This window comes from Staurois parvus, unplaced genomic scaffold (assembly GCF_062004578.1).
Source record: "Staurois parvus isolate SC_StPar_1 unplaced genomic scaffold, SC_StPar_1.0 ptg000253l, whole genome shotgun sequence".
Lineage (NCBI taxonomy): Eukaryota > Metazoa > Chordata > Amphibia > Anura > Ranidae > Staurois > Staurois parvus.
This window is the reverse complement of record NW_028318049.1, coordinates 1,119,679-1,137,879: the sequence shown is the minus strand read 5'-3', so window position 1 is coordinate 1,137,879 and position 18,201 is coordinate 1,119,679. Positions and strand designations below refer to the sequence as shown.

General features: G+C 41.7%; 1 protein-coding gene across 2 annotated transcripts in view; it reads right to left on the bottom strand.

Moving 5' to 3' along the window:
* CRTAM (cytotoxic and regulatory T cell molecule) overlaps window positions 1-16,034 on the bottom strand; it is a 57,618-nt gene extending 41,584 nt beyond the window's left edge. For both annotated transcript variants that reach the window (XM_089680922.1, XM_089680923.1), the window contains exons 1-4: window positions 15,949-16,034; window positions 11,862-11,999; window positions 8,094-8,246; window positions 1,114-1,254 (exon numbers count right to left, since the gene is read on the bottom strand). In XM_089680922.1, the coding sequence (XP_089537048.1) occupies window positions 1,114-1,254; window positions 8,094-8,246; window positions 11,862-11,999; window positions 15,949-16,000 (484 nt within the window). In that variant the 5' untranslated portion in view covers window positions 16,001-16,034. The remainder of the gene's footprint in view (window positions 1-1,113; window positions 1,255-8,093; window positions 8,247-11,861; window positions 12,000-15,948) is intronic.
* Window positions 16,035-18,201: the final 2,167 nt, after the last annotated feature.

Genomic DNA, 18,201 nt, shown 5'->3' with positions numbered 1-18,201 from the left:
ACAGGGCGGTGCACTGCGCCTGCGCCAAGCCCATCGCGGCGGTGATCCCTGACAATGAGATACATGATGGTGATATCCTGCCAGTCCTTCAGTATATATAGAACACAATAAAATAAACATAGAGGTGTTGGACTTGATGCTCAGCTTTCTTCAAATGCAGGCTGGTAATGGTCCTTGTTCAATAGATCAAAGTGGGGGAATTGTCATGCAGGAGTGAGACACCTGACCTGAGAAGATGGCGCAAGCAGAAGAAACAGAAAGTCAAATGATCCGTTCAAAAGTCCATATAATCTTCATTCTTGGCAGTGATGTCACAACAGCAGTCAACGCGTTTCGGGACACAAAATTCCCCTTCACCGTTGAAATTTGATTGCTGGGGTTCCTACTATGGGCTATATTAAAGCGGAGTTCCACTCACTCTGTAAAAAAAATAAGTCAACAGCTACAAAAACTGTTGCTGCTGTCTTTTAAAAAACAGCCACTTACCTGTCCCTCGGTCCAGCGGTGTGTCCCAAGAGGCCAGGCATCTTCACTGTGGGCATCTGGCTCTGTGACAGCTTGCGGCTTCACAGCCGGGTACCCACTGCGCATGCGCGAGTAGCGCTGCGCTTCATGAATGGTCCTGTAGTCTTCTGGGACCTGTCACATGTCCCAAAAGACTACAGGAAGGGAGGGAGGACACCATCCGTTTCCGATCGCCTAGGTGATCGGACCGGAAGTGGGAGCGGGTACCTGTTAAATTCGGGTACCCGCTCCCCCCCCCCCCCGAAGGTGCCAGTCCTTAATGGGGAGCGGGGGAGCAGTCCTTAAAGTAGAACTTCCCCTTTTGGGTGGAGCTCCGCTTTAAGGTCTCTCAAATGTTGCCATCACACAGCCATTGAGCTCTGCAAGCCCCCAGTTCAGGCAATCAGATACTTTTTAGGAAGACCTTGATGTATTAGGAACTTCAGCAATCAAATTTCAACATTGATAAAGGAGTATTTGGCCTCAAACATCAAGAATCAACAGTTATTTGGAGTTCTGAACAGATGACTTTGCACTCTTTTTTTCTGCTTGCAATTCCTTCAGTATATGGCGTTCATAGTAAAGGAACATTTGGATCCAGTGACTTACCTGACAGCTCGGTGTGACCAACCAGCCATGTAATCCTGGGGCAGGGCCGTCCGCCGGATGTCAAGCAGTTCAGGACAATTTCATCTTTGGAAGATTTTCCGGGAATCTGAGCGATATCTATGACCGGCTGGGAAGGGGTAGCTGCAATAGAAATTGTTATAAATTGGGGTCATTCACAATTCATACAACAGGGTTAATTTACTAAATTAAGAGCGACTGTTCACTGAGCAAAGAGTTCAATAATCTCAGATATGTGAAGCTGTGTTGAGGTCAGTCATCCAACCTCTGCCATTTATAATTTATTTTCCCTCGCACAATCGAGTATTAACATTGAACACAGTTTTACCCTATTTTATTGATGTATTATTTATTTCAGGTACTTATATAGCTCTGTCAATTTACACAGCGCTTTTACATATATATTGTACATTCACATCAGTCCCTAACCCTCAAGGGGTGTACAATCTAAGGTCCCTAACTTACATTCATACATACACATACTAGGGAAAATTAAGACAGGAGACAGGAGGAAACCAGAGTACCCGGAGGAAACCCACGCAGGCACAGGGAGAACATGCAAACTCCAGGCAGGTGGTGCTGTGGCTGGGATTTGAACCAATGACCCTAGTACTGCCAGGCGGAAGTGCTAACCATTTAGCCACTGTGCTGCCCAATTTTATTTATTTATTTATTTATTTATTTCAGGTACTTATATAGCATCATCAATTTACATAGTTCTTTAAATATAGTACATTCACATCAGTCCGTAACCCTCAAGGGGTGTACAATCTAAGGTCCCTAATTCACATTCATACACATACTAGGGACAATTTAGACAGGAGCCAATTCACCCACCAGCATGTCTTTGGAGTGTGGAAGGAAACTGGAGGAAATCCACATAGGCAGAACATGCAAACTCCAGGCAGGTGGTGCTATGGTTGGGATTCAAACCAATGACCCTAGGACTGCTAGGCGGAAGTGATAACCATTTAGTCACTGTGCTGCATCTTTTTTTATTATTTTATTTCAGTATCACTGAAAAAGGAGAAAAAAGGACAAAGGGGCTGTAACATATGTAGGGCCCAGGGACGGACTGACCATTTGGAAACTCAGGCACTGCCCGAGGGCCCGGGGTCAGTAGGGGGCCCCATGAGATGCCCCTGGTACCTTTTTCATAGGCTTTTTTGAGTTTGGGTAAGGACATAGGGGCCCCATGATCCTCTACTGCCCAGGGGGCCCCATGAGTTGTCAATCCGCCCCTGGTAGGGCTTACAACATGAAGCATTATATAAACAATAAAAGGACAAGGCTACATGCATCCTCTATAGTTGTCCTGTTTACCATTATCATAGAGAGTGAAAGTGAAAGAAAATACCAGATTTTGGGTTGTCACCAGATCAAGGATAAAGCAGAAATCTTCTAATAGGGATACCGATCTGGTGACACCCTGGGATTCCCTCACTTTGGAGAGATTTTTCTCCCTAATGGGACACAGATGGCAAAAAAAAAAAACCTGGGGCTATAACCATCCCTAATGCCGGCCATAGACAGTTCGAAAATTGGCCGATTTTTCGGCCAAAAGAAAAATCGGCCGATTTTCGCACTGTTAGGGAGTTAATTGGTCGGCCGGTTTTCGGGTTTTTTGCACTTTGAGATTATCGGTCATGTTGGAAAATTTGTGGGCGATTTGGAAAAACGGCCGATTTTCCTGGCAATGATGGCCAAAGCGGCCGATCGTTTTAACGATAAAAAATCTGCGCATGAGCCGTGACCTGCAAGGGACAGAAGTTTGGCTGTTATACGGGGTGAACTTTATGATGAACTTTATGATTTAGTCGGCCGATTTTTTTTAATCATTGGTGGTAACGTCGGCTTAACAAATGACCGATTTTTCGTTTATCGTTCGAAAAATTGGCCGATGTTTGACCCGTCTATGGCCTGCATAACTCTACCCAAAATGTAAAAAAAAAATTTGCCTTTAGTTCTACTTTAAGGCACTTTATTCATTTTAGTTGGGCTGGTAGCACAGCTTATGGCTGGCCATACATTATACAATTTTCTTGAGATTTTTTATTTAGATTTACCAAAAACCATATATTAGGAGGTCAAAACTAACAACACTTTCAATCGTATCCAATTGGGTAGGCTCTTGCTCTACATAGTTGAAGGTAAATCTAAAGGAAATTGGACAGAAAATTGTATAGTGTATGGCCAGCCTATTGCCCCTTTCACATGGTGGTCCAATCAGGTCCGCCTGTCAGTTTTTCAGTCTAATCAGGTCATTCATTAACCCCTATGGACAGGGATTGTAAAAAGACTTGCGTCTGTTTATACCCACCTACCTTCGGTCCAATCCGGTCTGCTACAAACCCCCCCCCCCCCAAAAAAACAAAAAAAACAAAAGGGGATCTGTCCTCTTCCATCCAGTCGGATTGGAGGGTAGTTGGGTGTAAACAGACAGCGGAGTCCGTTTACTCTCGGCCACCCATAGAGCAGAGTGGGCTCTGTCTGTGTATGCTGTGCATAAACTGTGGACACATTCGCCTGCTCTGCTCCAATCAGCAGATCTGTAAGCTGATCCTCTGCTGATTGGACCGGAATCCACCCCATCAGGAAGGGGTCTAACACATGAAAAAACGGACATGACCATTTGTTCCTAATGCAGCAAACCAGAACACCTCGGCACATGCATTCCGGTACGCTGAAGTGCATTGTCTGCCACTGTAATAGTGCATTGGGATGTGATTCTAAAAGAATTGTCAAGTAGATGTTTGATAGCAGTGAACAGGTTACATCAGTCACTTCTGGGTCCATTGATTGACATCTTTTTCGGTTCAGGAGATTGGAGCGTAAGCCGCCTCTACAGAGCGGCGGTGACACATTACAGCTGAGTGTATTGGTGCTGAGATATCCCACATGGAAGAAAAATATATTTTAAATATATTTTAAAAATATTCTTCCCAAATATATTGACATATATTTGAAATACTACAAATTTGGCCTTATTTAATACATTAAAAAAAAAATATATATATATTAATATATATTGTATATTAACTGTATGTTGAAATGCATTTTTATTACAAAATATATGAAAAATAGTTTTAAAAATACATTTTCAAATATACTGCACATCTTTAAATATACATTTAATCTACATTTTTGGAATACATTTACAAATACATGTAGAAATATATGTTAAAATTACTTTTTTATATGTTAAAAAAAATCTGAAGAATATATTTTAATAAAATATATTTTTAAAAATATTTTTCATATATTTTGTAATATATAAAAATGCATTTCAACATGCAGTATGTATATATACAGTATACTATATTTTACTTCTTTGCCCTGGTTCACACTGATGTGGTGCGGAATTTGCAAGGTTTTCTGTGCGAATTCCGTACCGCATCAGAATTGCACCCCGTTCATGCAAACCGCTGCTTGTATGTATGTTAACACCCCGAAATTGGTCTGCAAAACGCGGTGCGATGTGGAGAATCGGATTGCATAGGTGTGAATACCCATGCAATCCGATTCTAGTGCGGACCAAAAAAAGGGTCCTGCACTTTTTTGGTGCGGTGCGATTAGAGCCACACAAAATGTATGACTCCAATTGCACCGCACACAAATCGCATGTGATTGGCACAGGAATGAGGTGTGGTTCTTATATCGAATCGCATGCAATATACCGCACCGCATGTACTGTATGTGAACCCAGACTAACTGTCCTTTGCAATAATGTGCAGTAAAACAGACATTTGCATGGGCCCTTAAAGAGAAGCTTCAGCCAGGTTTCCAAAAATTAAAAGTCAGCAGCTACAAATACTGTAGCTGCTGACTTTTAATAAACGGACACTTATCAGTCTAGGGATCCAACACCATCCTCACCCGGGCCGGTTCTTTACCAGTCTTTGGGTCCCTGACGCCAGCATGTCAATTGTGGAAAGCTAGCTGTGACTCCTTGCAGGATCACAGCCAGCTCCTTACTGTGCATGTGCAGGCCACGCTGCGCCTTGTGAATGAACCTGCAGCTTCCAGGAACCTTTGATGTGTCTCAGAAGGTTGCGGGCAGGGAAGGTGGGGGCCGAACTTCCACTTGGATTGCCTAGGTGGTTAGAGCAGAAGTGGAAGTGGGTACTTCTCAAAACAAGGTACCCGCTCCCCCTCACAAATATATATATTCCAAAAATGTCAGAGGAGGAGGAGGAAGAAAAGTAAAATCCCCTTTGGGTGAAGTTCTGCTTTAAACATGATATGTACGGTGACTTTAATCCGAACACTGAATTTATATTATTCTGGTGAACTGTTGTATGTCCAAACTCTGAGGGTCTGTCTATACTTATGCACATCTGTCACAGAATTTTTCTGCCTCCAGCAGGAGAATGTAGTATGCCTGTCCTGACTGCAATATCAACTTTGACCACTAGATGAAGCCAATAATAAATGTACTGTTTTACAGAAATTAGAGACTGTTTAGATAAGAGCTAAGAGTTAATAAAAATTCCCACAATTCCGAGAGAAAGGAAAGAGATACATCTTGAGAGCTCAGCCTTCATGTTAGAATCTGGGAGAGAAGTAGCCAGCTATCAGAGCACGTGCTGAACTAAAACTTGCATCTCTTTGCATCCCCTAAAGGCAGCATCGCTGGTGCAAATTACTTATCGCCATCTTTGGTCTAACTATTCATTGTGTTTTCTATATGCTCTTACATTGTATGTATTTCTCTTCTGTTTTTTCCTAATAGTTTCACCCTACTCTGTTTTGTTAATAAAGCTTCAAGATTACACTCAGTCTGGCTTATTGCAAAATAGAAGGGTTCAGCTGCACAATGAGTTCCACACAGAGAAACGTGTAGGAAGGACAGAACAAGCATGTTGTAATGTGTTGCTTGATGCGTTAATGAGCATTGTCATACATGCTTTTATCCATGTGTCCATCCATCTCCTATGGACCTTTAGTGTGCATCAAAAATGTACATGACCCTTTTTACCTACACAGTATAGAAGTTTACTGGTGTATGTGTTGTAATGTGTTTAGGATCATGTGATTGTTTGATCCACAGTGAATAGACAACCCCCAAAACACATGCACAATGCATATGTACAACATGCTACAACATGCATCCACACACATACATGTACATGGGTCCTGATCGAGATGGGAACTAGAAGAGTTAAGCTCCTCTGTGTGCAGCTTCTACAATGCTTCCTGTATGTTCTTCTCTTTGAGGTTCTTTCTGAGCGTCGGGGCTTCTTCTCTGTCCTGTAGGTTTCACTTTTAGTCTTTGTTGACCCATCATACATGATAAGCAGCGCCTTTGTCACATGATGTCTGTTACAACGAAGGGGAACTTAAGGATTGGAAAATGCTGTATCATAACATGTACCGTTATAGCCACTGCGGAACTGCAAGTTGCATAATTTCATACGGGAATTCCCCAACAGCTGAACAGCCAATGACTGTCAGACATATGGGTGTTGATTTACTAGTAGCCAATCAGCTTCCAGGTTTTATTGTCACAGCTTAATTCAACAAGTTGAAGTTAGAAGGTGATTGGCTGCCATACACAGCTGCAACAGATCTGTGTACTCTCCAGTTTTAGTAAATCCCCCCGGTGGTGCTCACATGCACTTGGGTTTTTTAGTGAAATATTATTATTATATTATTATACAGGATTTATATAGCGCCAACCAGGGGCGAATTGACAACTCATGGGGCCCCCGGGCAATAGGGGATCATGGGGCCCCTGTGTCCTTGCCCAAACTCAAAAAAGCCTATGAAAAAGGTACCAGGGGGATCTCATGGGACCCCCTACTGACCCCGGGCCCTCGGGCAGTGCCCGAATTTCCAAATGGTCAGTCCGCCCCTAACGCCAACAGTTTGCTCAGCGCTTTACAATATAACTATATAACAATATAAATATGATTGATTCTAAAAAAAAATGTGTTTTAGGATTCTTTAAAAAAAAATTTCCAGCTCAAAAAAAGTCCATGAGACAAAATGCTTTTGACCGGTTTTGATGGAGATTTCAAGTATCCTTCTAAACACGCTTGTTTTTTTTGTTTTTTTGACAAATAAATTTAAATTCTAATCTAATCAATTCTAATCTGCTCATGGAATCAACCATTCAAATAATTACTAATACATTTAAGGGACATCCATTGCATGACAAACTGAACACCCACCATTATGTGGGCAGGATCACTCAAAAAAGGCAAATGGAAACTGTAACCAATTTTAAAGCTTAATTCCGGAAACAAAATTTAAATATATTCCTCAATAGCCACCAAGGATATAAATCTGCTTATGTTGCCTTAATGTTGTGAAATTTACATCATTTACCTCCAAGTTTTATTTTTGAATAATCATCTGCCTCCACGCTTTATTTCAGAACAATCACTTGTTTCCACGTTTTGTTTTTGACCAATCATCTGCCTCCATGTTTTATTTTTGACCAGTCATCTGCCTCCACGTTTTTGACTAATCATCTGCCTCCACGTTTTTGACTAATCATCTGCCTCCACGTTTTTGTTCTTGACTAATCATCTGCCTCCACATTTTTGTCCTTGACCAATCATCTGCCTCCACATTTTTGTTTTTGACCAATCATCTGCCTCCATGTTTTTGTTCTTGACCAATCATCTGCCTCCACGTTTTTGACTAATCAGCTGCCTCAACGTTTTTGTTCTTGACCAATCATCTGCCTCCATGTTTTGTTTTTGACCAATCATCTGCCTCCACATTTTTGTTTTTGACCAGTCATCTGCCTCCACATTTTTGTTTTTGACCAATCATCTGCCTCCATGTTTTGTTTCTCACCAATCATCTGCCTCCATGTTTTGTTTCTCACCAATCATCTGCCTCCACATTTTATTTTTGACCAATCATCTGCCTCCTCATTTTGTTTCTGACCAATCATCTGCCTCCTCATTTTGTTTCTGACCAATAACCCGGCCAATGCATGCATCACTTACCCCACACAGTAACATCGACCTCCTTGGCTTTCACTGGCATGCTGTAGTGTAAACATGTATACACGCCTTCGTCATCAATGGTAATATTGGATATACTGATAATCAGCCTGTTCCGTGATGATCTGATTAATTGGAATCTTCTGTCTTTCAAAACTAAAAATAAAGCAAAAAAAGTGAAAGTGACGGCAACATTCAAACGTGTTTTCAGTGTTGTATAGAGTAAATAATGGTCAAAACCACCATCAGTCTGTATTTTGTGTTTAAGTTGCCGTCTAAGTTCAATTAGGGAGATTTCCAATCACGTTCTCTCCTGGAGACACAACAGGAAGTGAAAAGAATTCTCTCCAAAGTGAGAAATCTAGACAACTGGCACCATAGCAGGTGTTCCCATTGGACTTTTCACCTTATGGCCAATGCGTTTTTGGGGGATTGGTGCCCGCAAGATTTAAGTCAGATCTGTTGTTCCTGGGCACTCCAGTCCGTATCCTAATATGATACCATTGTTCCTGGGTGTCCATAGTACCCCCTGCAGGCTCAGCAGATGCTCTGTACCTCTCATGACCAACAAATCAAACGCTACCAAAGCCCTGAAGAAGGGGAACCCCAACCCCCAAAGCGCGATGGCCTTGTTTTAGTTCATACACCAATAAAGTGATCATTGTTCTCCAACCAGCTGAAGTTTCCAAAACGCAGCAGTCGTTCCATACCATATCCAAAATTATAACAAAAAGTTTGGGCTGTACTGTAAATGCAACTTTAATGTCCATGCAGTGGTAATAATTTAAAGACCATTTCTTTAGAATTTTTTTGACAAATCTGACCAATTCCACAATTTGGACAAACTGACCAATTCATACAATTAGCTGTCTTCTAGAACATGCAAGTAGAAGGTAAAAAAGCACAAATGGCAGCTATCTCCAGTTTTCCCTATCCCCCAAAAAGCCCCATTACAAGATGCTTGACACGCTTTACCAGCCTTTATGTGTCGCTTTGGCACAGTAAAGGCTTCTTTCTGGCAATTTGACCATGCAACTCATTTTTGTTCAAGTATCGTCATATTGTACTCCTTCAAAACAACCACACTGTCTTTTCCCAGAGCAGCCTGTATTTCTCCTGAGGTTATCTGTTGGGTTTTATTTTGTATCCCAAACAATTCTTCTGGCAGTTGTGGCTGCAATCTATATTGGTCTACCTGACCTTGGCTTGGTATCAAGAGAACCCCGAATTTAATAATAATTACTTAATAAGTGATTGAACAGTACTGACTGGCATATTCAAGGCTTTGGATATCTCTTTGTATCCTTTTCTATCTTTATTAAGTTCCATTAACTTGTTATGTAGATCTTTTTACAGTTCTTTTCTGCTCCCCATGGCTCAGTATCTAGCCTGCTCAATGTATCCACATGAGAGCTAACAAATTTATTGACCATACACAAACACTAATTGCAATTTAAAAAGTCACAGATGTGGGAAATTAACCTTTAATTGCCATTTTAACCTGTGTGTGTCACCATGTGTGTCTGTACCAAGGCCAAACATTCCAGGAGATGGAAACTTTTGATCATGGCTATTTGGGTGATTTCTATTATCATTATGATTTAAAAAGGAGCCAAACAACTATGTGATAATAAATGGCTTCATATGATCATCCTCCTAAAATAAACACAGTTTTTGGCACAATCAGTCATATTTTCAATATCAATGCCAAAATGTCATGATTTCTGCCAGGGTATGAAAACTTTTGAGCACAACTGTATATAATATTACTATTATTATTATTAATAATAATAATAATAATTTTTTCTAAAAGTTATTAACCTCCCTAACAGTCTGATTATGTCCATATTTCTGTGCTCAAAGCGGTACATTTTTTTTCATGGAAATATGTATTTTTTTTATTGTAGGCCTGTAATTTTTAGGAATAACTCACTGAAACAAGAATCTAGTAAACATCCCGGGTATGTTAAAATATGAAACGCGAAATCATAACTTATAATTTAATATTCATAAAAAATAATAATATAATAATAATACATTTAATTCAATAATCAAACCAAAAACACTGAAATTTAAATATAGCGCCAAGTTCACACATCATTGAGCAAAGTCGCAAAATCGTGAATGTCACTTTTACAACTTTCAAATTTCCCGCCAGTTCTGTCCCCGTACGTCCGGATGTCGCAGGGAAGATAGATGCCGGCATCGGCCGGAGGACATTGCCAGGGACACTGCAGGAGGGACATCGCTGGAGCGCAGGACGAGGTAAGTGAAGACGAGATCCCGGAGCAACGCTGCAGGACATTCCCGAGTGTAGCTCGGGGTTACTGCTTGTGGTGCTAAAACTTTACCCCGAGCTACACTCGGGAATACCGCCAGGGGGTTAAAAAATAAAGCACCAAAAAAATTTTTTTTTTCGACCGTTGGTATTTCTAAGGTTCGGTTCACACTAGTGCAACTTGTCATGCAACCCGCGCTACATAAAGTAGCATGACAAGTCAAAACCCATTTATTTCAATGGCACCCATTACAATCTATGTGACTAAAGTTGCAGTGTACAGGCGTACCTCGGTTTACGAATTTAATGTGTTCTCCGGGACGTTTCGTATTGTGAAAAATTCGTAAACTGAAACACAATTTCCCATAGGAATGCATTGAAAACCAATTAATCCGTTCTGAAGGTCAGAAAAAACTTTTAAAAAAGTATTTTATCTGTTCAAAACTCTTTATAAAGTGCACTTTAAAGGCATAAATACTGTACAGGGACATGAGTCAAAATTAATTTGTAAATGCATTGCAAACCAATGAATCCGTTCCGGAGGTCAGAAAAAAGTAAAAAGAAAGTCTTTTATCTGTTCAAAGCTCTTTATAAAGTGCACTTTAAAGGCACGAGGCCGGTGCTATAAACCTCCCAGATGCAATGCATTGTGGGGAAACTTGCTTTGTATTGTGAAAAAAATTTGTAAACCGAGGCATTATTTTCAATGGATTTTCATTCGTAAACTGAAAATTACGTCACGTTAAAAATGTGAGTTTTTCAGATTTTTTTAGCGTTTTTGCATTAACAGCGTTTTCCTGTATGTGCATTTTTAGCATTTTTTGGGGGGGTTAAAAAAAGTCCAAAACCCAGTTTGTGGCGTTTTGCCTTGTTCTTCAGCATTAGAGCGTTTTTACAGCTAAAAAACTCCTCTAGAAACCCACTAGTTCTGGGGTTTTTCTCCAGCCAAAAAACATTCCTGCCAAAAAACATTGATTCCAGTCTATGTGTGTGGGGACACATAGGATAACATGCTGGGGGGATTACTGGCTGTAGAAAAAAACATCAAAAGCCAAAAACAGCTGCTGTAAAAACGTCCAGTGTGCATGAGGACTTATGCTTATTGCCCTCTGAAAACGAATCCACGGGTCACTTTTCAGAGGGAGGAATAACAACTGTTGGCAGGCAATAAGGAGGTGCTACTACTACCTCCAGATGGCTGTATTTTTTTTTTAATTGCCACCAATTTTATATTGTGGGGCTGCACCTCTACTGCGAGCAAAACATTTGGCAATGCGGCCCTGATTGATCATTGGGGAAGCAGAAGCCTCTGTGATTGGCTCCTGCCTTACATGGATACTTCAGCTGTCAGACTATCAGATGGTCCCAGAGTGTTGTACACACAGCAGCTCCGTGATTCGACCTTTAAATGATCCTTCATTCACCCAACCTGTCCATCCATTATTCCTCCCAGGAAAAGAATGATGACAATTAAAGAAGGACTCCGCACTCACCTTTCTCACTGCTGAAGAAGGTCACATATCCCCCTGGTGTGAGCCACTGCATGGCAGAGTCGTCACTCCCTGGGAATGCACATCTAAGAGTGAGGGTCCCTCCTTCCTCCACAGACACACGTGAGTAGAGAGTTTTTGCTGCAACAAAGGTTTGTGGTGAGTTGTGTTCTGGCAACTCTGTACAGGAAATTCTGCATAGCAAAAACGTAAAGAATAAGCTCTGACAATGAACCTCTCATATCTGGACTCTTGAGGTCTGCTAGATATACAATTGAAAGTCTTCTGTTATATTTGTTTTAGAAGAACAAAAAGTACCTATTGATCCTGCCAGAAATCAAGCAAAATGACAACTTCCTGTGTTCTCTGGTAAAACTCCTATCAGTTACCCACCATCTCTGAGGACTACAGAGGCCCCCCCCATGTTATGGAGAAGTGGAGAGGGGTAGGTGTAGTTCTGTTCTAGACTGACTAGGCTGTTCTTTTGTTTCTATAGTACAGTAGGTGATCATTGGCAGATCAGGACAGGAAGTGTGCGACTGATATGGTGACCAGGTGAAAATAAAGACAAAGCACTGAAAAGCTGCAATATATAATGTTTCCTTGGATTTAGATATATTTTATCACTCCCTAACACTTAAAGTGTTACTAAACCCTGGACCCTGCATTCACTATATCTGGTCTCCCCGGACCCTACATTCACTATATCTGGTCCCCCCGGACCCTGCATTCACTATATCTGGTCACCCCGGACCCTGCATTCACTATATCTGGTCACCCCGGACCCTGCATTCACTATATTTGGTCTCCCCGGACCCTGCATTCACTATATTTGGTCTCCCCGGACCCTGCATTCACTATATCTGGTCCTGCCAGACCCTGCATTCACTATATCTGGTCCCCCGGACCCTGCATTCACTATATCTGGTCACCCCAGACCCTGCATTCACTATATTTGGTCTCCCCAGACCCTGCATTCACTATATCTGGTCTCCCTGGACCCTGCATTCACTATATCTGGTCTCCCCAGAAACTGCATTCACTATATCTGGTCTCCCCGGACCCTGCATTCACTATATCTGGTCCTGCTAGACCCTGCATTCACTATATCTGGTCTCCCCGGACCCTGCATTCACTATATCTGGTCTCCCCGGACCCTGCATTCACTATATCTGGTCCTGCCAGACCCTGCATTCACTATATCTGGTCTCCCAGGACCCTGCATTCACTATATCTAGTCTCCCCGGATCCTGCATTCACTATATCCATTCTCCCCGGACCCTGTATTCACTATATCTGGTCTCCCCGGACCCTGCATTCACTATATCTGGTCTCCCAGGACCCTGAATTCACTATATCTGGTCTCCCAGGACCCTGAATTCACTATATCTGGTCTCCCAGGACTCTGCATTCACTATATCTGGTCTCCCCAGACCCTGCATTCACTATATCTGGTCCCCCCGGACCCTGCATTCACTATATCTGGTCCCCCCAGACCCTGCATTCACTATATCTGGTCTCCCCGGACCCTGCATTCACTATATCTGGTCTCCCAGGATCCTGCATTCACTATATCTGGTCTCCCAGGACCCTGCATTCACTATATCTTGTCCCCCCACACTGTATGTTGAAATGCGTTTTTATTACAAAATATGAAAAATAGTTTAAAAAATACATTTTTAAATATACTGTATGTCTTTAAAAATACATTTAATATACATTTTTGGAATGCATTAACAAATATATGTAAAACAATATGTTAAAATTACTTTTCTTATACGTTAAAAAATCTGAAGAATATTTTTAAATATATATATTTTTAAAAATATTTCTCATTTATTTTGTAATATATAAAAAACGCATTTCAACATGCAGTGTATATACATATATGTATTTTTATATATGTGAGTACACCCCTCACATTTTTGTAAATATTTAATTCTATCTTTTCATGTGACAACACTGCTGAAATGACACTTTGCTACAATGTGACGTAGTGAGTGTACAGCTTGTATAACATGTAAATTTGCTGTCCCCTCAAAATAACTCAACACACAGCCATTAATGTCTAAATCCCTAAGTGAAAATGTCCAAATTGGGCCCAATTAGCCATGTTCCCTCCCCGGTGTCATGTGACTCGTTAGTGTTACAAGGTCTCAGGTGTGAATGGGGAGCAGATGTGTTAAATTTGGTGTTATCGCTCTCATTCTCTCATACTGGTCCCTTGAAGTTCAACCTGGCACCTCATGGCAAAGAACTCTCTGAGGATCTGAAAAAAAGAATTGTTGCTCTACATAAAGATGTCATAGACTATAAGAAGATTGCCAAGACCCTGAAAATGAGCTGCAGCACGGTGGCCAAGACCATACAGCGGGTTTAACAGGACAGGTTCCACTCAGAACAGGCCTTGCCATGGTTGACCAAAGAAGTTGAGTGCATGTGCTCAGTGTCATATCCAGAGGTTGTCTTTGGGAAGTAGATGTATGAATGCTGCCAGCATTGCTGCACAGGTTGAAGGGGTGTCAGCCTGTCAGTGCTCAGACCATACGCCGCACACTGCATCAAATTGGTCTGCATGGCTGTCATCCCAGAAGGAAGCCTCTTCTAAAGATGATGCACAAGAAAGCCTGCAAACAGTTTGCTGAAGACAAGCAGACTAAGGACATGGATTACTGGAACCATGTCCTGTGGTCTGATGACACCAAGATAAACTGATTTGGTTCAGATGGTGTCAAGCATGTGTGGCGGCAACAAGGTGAGGAGTACAAAGACAAGTGTGTCCTGCCTACAGTCAAGCATGGTGGTGGGAGTGTCATGGTCTGGGGCTGCATGAGTGCTGCTGGCACTGGGGAGCTACAGTTCATTGAGGGAACCATGAATGCCAACATGTACTGTGACATACTGAAGCAGAGCATGATCCCCTCCCTTCAAAGACTGGGCCACAGGGCAGTATTCCAACATAACGACCCCAAACACACCTCCAAGACAACCACTGCCTTGCTAAAGAAGCTGAGGGTAAAGTGATGGACTGGCCAAGCGTGTCTCCAGACCTAAACCCTCTTGAGCATCTGTGGGGCATCCTCAAGGTGGAGGAGCGCAAGGTCTCTAACATCCACCAGCTCCGTGAAGTCGGCATGGAGGAGTGGAAGAAGACTCCAGTGGCAACCTGTGAAGCTCTGGTGAACTCCATGCCCAAGAGGGTTAAGGCAGTGCTGGAAAATAATGGTGGCCACACAAAATATTGACACATTGGACCCAATTTGGAAATTTTCACTTAGGGGTGTACTCACATTTGTTGCCAGCGGTTTAGACATTAATGGCGGTGTGTTGAGTTATTTTGAGGGGACAGCAAATTTACACTGTTATACAATCTGTACATTCACTACGTCACATTGTAGCAAAGTGTCATTTCTTCAGTGTTGTCACATGAAAAGATAGAATCAAATATTTACAAAAATATGAGGGGTGGACTCACTTCTGTGAGATACTGTGTGTGTGTATATATATATATATTTTTTCTTTTTCTTTTTTTAAACGTATTGAATACGGCCAAAATTGTAGTATTTAAAATATATTTTTCTTCCATGTGGGTTGTTCTCTCAGTACTCTTGGGTTGAGCCATAAAAGCAGACCAACACATTTGCTTCGAACAAACCCTAACGTTGTATTTATGAAGCAGTGAATCTGACCTTCACCAAAAATGCACTGCTGGTGAATCTTCTAGGTGCATGGCATTTAAAATGACAGTTATTAATTCACCACCAGTGAATGCTTAGTGAAAGTCACATTCACTGCTTTACGAAAAAGCCACTAAGTTAACCCATTAAAACCTCACTTTCTCCTCCCAAAACATTGCATCATTGTGTGCCAAAGATGAACAGCTTCAAGTTTTCCAAAGCAAAAAGTAACAGATTTACCCCACTGGCACAATTGTAGCCTAAATTATCTGATAAGGAAAAAAAAGGCCTACACTTGACTTTCTAGTACTTGTGGGTACAATGTTGAATGTCACATGTTCTGGGATAGGTAGCGTAATGCCTACACTGGGGGTACCATGGTAAGGGTATTATATCTAGAAGTACGGACTTACCTTCCCCCTTGAGTAGAGCCCCCAGCACACAGAGCAGTGCGCAGACGAACATTAGTCCTCTCTGCACTTCTCTCTTTCTGAACTTCCTCCAGACTCTGCAAACGTTTTCATGTCTGAGATGTTGGGGGGGGTCACGGAAATCTTTGAAGATCGGTGACATCAGTATGTTGATGGAGAACGAGCGGTCTTTCCACCCTGAGAAAGTGAGCGATGCGTCTTTACCACAAATATCACAAACAAGCCTTCGCCCCCCACTTGAGACCTGTAGCTCCGAGGCAATAGGAAACCATATAATGAGACAGAAGTAACTTTCTATATGAAATAGTCCCACAGGGGTTACAGCTCTCCAGCCGCTGGGGAACTACAGATTCTAGCATAGTCCAGCTGACCTTTTTCTTTCCATTACAAACTGAAAGGTTTTTATAATATACTGAAGGTTGCCTGTAAAAGGCTGAAATAAATTAGTTCTAACAGTCTCATGTTTCAGGCAGCTGTAGAATATGGTGGAAGAGAAAAATTATTTTACAAGTTGTTTTTTTGGGTTTTTTTTTTAACAGTTGCGTTTATTGAAATTGTACAAAAGTATAGCAAAGTAAGGTACATAAGAACAGGCAAACTTATGGCGGTCAGTAGAGATATAATTCCCATGGCATTCCAATGCTAAAGATCATACGGAGTCAAGTCGTTTTTTTTTTTTTTCCTTTTAATCAGAGTGCCCCTTTAGGGTCATGTTGCATGGGGTTCAGGTGTAGGGTGCACTAGATATTTCTGTGGCTGAATGGGTCACAGTAAGTTGGGGCACGGAGGTGACCATCCTTGTAGGAAGAATGACAGATTGGTACTCACAGTGAGCAAAGTATATGCATGTTGGTTAGGTGGCCAGGTGGAACTGAGTTTCAGCAGTGATCTATTGGAGCCTGGGTGGTATTGCAGAGTTTTTTGAACCCCGGTGTAACCAGGGGGATCAGCTGACTAAAATCCAGCACATACTGCAGTGAAACAGTAAGCAAAGTCCACAATCCACAGGAAGGTGGTCTGAACAAGCAAAAGCAGAGTCAAGAGAAATGGTCAGTACAGGTAAAAAAGAGATTTTCAACATAATACAAATTACTTTAGTTATCTGGGGTATGCACAATGGACAACAAATGAAACCTACTGATCAGACACAGGCTAAAGGTCCAGCAGTCTATTTAAGCATTCCTAATTGGGGAAGGTGTCAAATGCAGTCCTGAGATGCAGTACTGTGTAATGAACAGCAGGTGGCAAAGTCTCAAGAGAGGTACCAGACAGAATGATCAGTGCCCATGCCAGATAGAGTGACCAGTGCCCATGTTACATTGTTGCATTTTTCCACATCGTGAATATTGTCATGCCTGTTGTATGCTAGCATACGAGGAGTGTTACCAGTGTGAACTGTTGTCCTGTTTGTGGATTACGGCCATATGGTGGCTGTATTAAAAACAATATTAACATGTTACTTTAGGCAGGTAAAGTGCAGCTCAGAAGGAGGTCAACTGGTGCTTGAATGCACTTGTTAATGGATTTGAATGATTTGAAAAGCATCTCAAACTGATACCTTTGACAGGACTCCAAAGCCTGTCAACACAGGGCATTGATTATAATCTATTTTCTCATAGCCACCAATCAGAGAGCAGGAATGCCAAGGGGTAATGGAGGGGATTCAGGGATGCTCTTTGGATCCTCCACAATACTTCAGAACAGCTTTAAGGTAAGAGGAACATTTTCTTTTTTTTTCTTCTTAGCTAAACCTAAACCCACAGGACTCTACAATTAATTCTGGCACCCATATAGGTGACATCATATTAGTATGATACGTTCAGGTTCATGTAGTTTATGTTCACACAAGCAGAGGCTTTATGCAATGGTGACATCACTGAAAAAAACCCCCACAAGGACTTCCCAAAATGGTAAATACAAATGACCTTTCTGAGTCCAGACATTTCCGGTAAAACCCACAAAAGGCCATTTCAGGGAGTTTGTATCGTAACCCTGTAGTACAAGTGGGCAAACAATGGGGCAAAAGGTACAGGTGAGGGCACAGACAAGGGGGTAACGAGGACACCGAGAACAGATGTATTCATAGAATAAATAAACACCTAAAATTCATTCCTCCTCAAAATGATTCACAGAGCTTCTCCTACTAAATGTGCTGGCTGACCGAGCTTCAAGTACAAACAAAGGAAGTAGATCTTTTAGAATTGGTATAGAATAGAGTGTTGTCAGAAACCATCT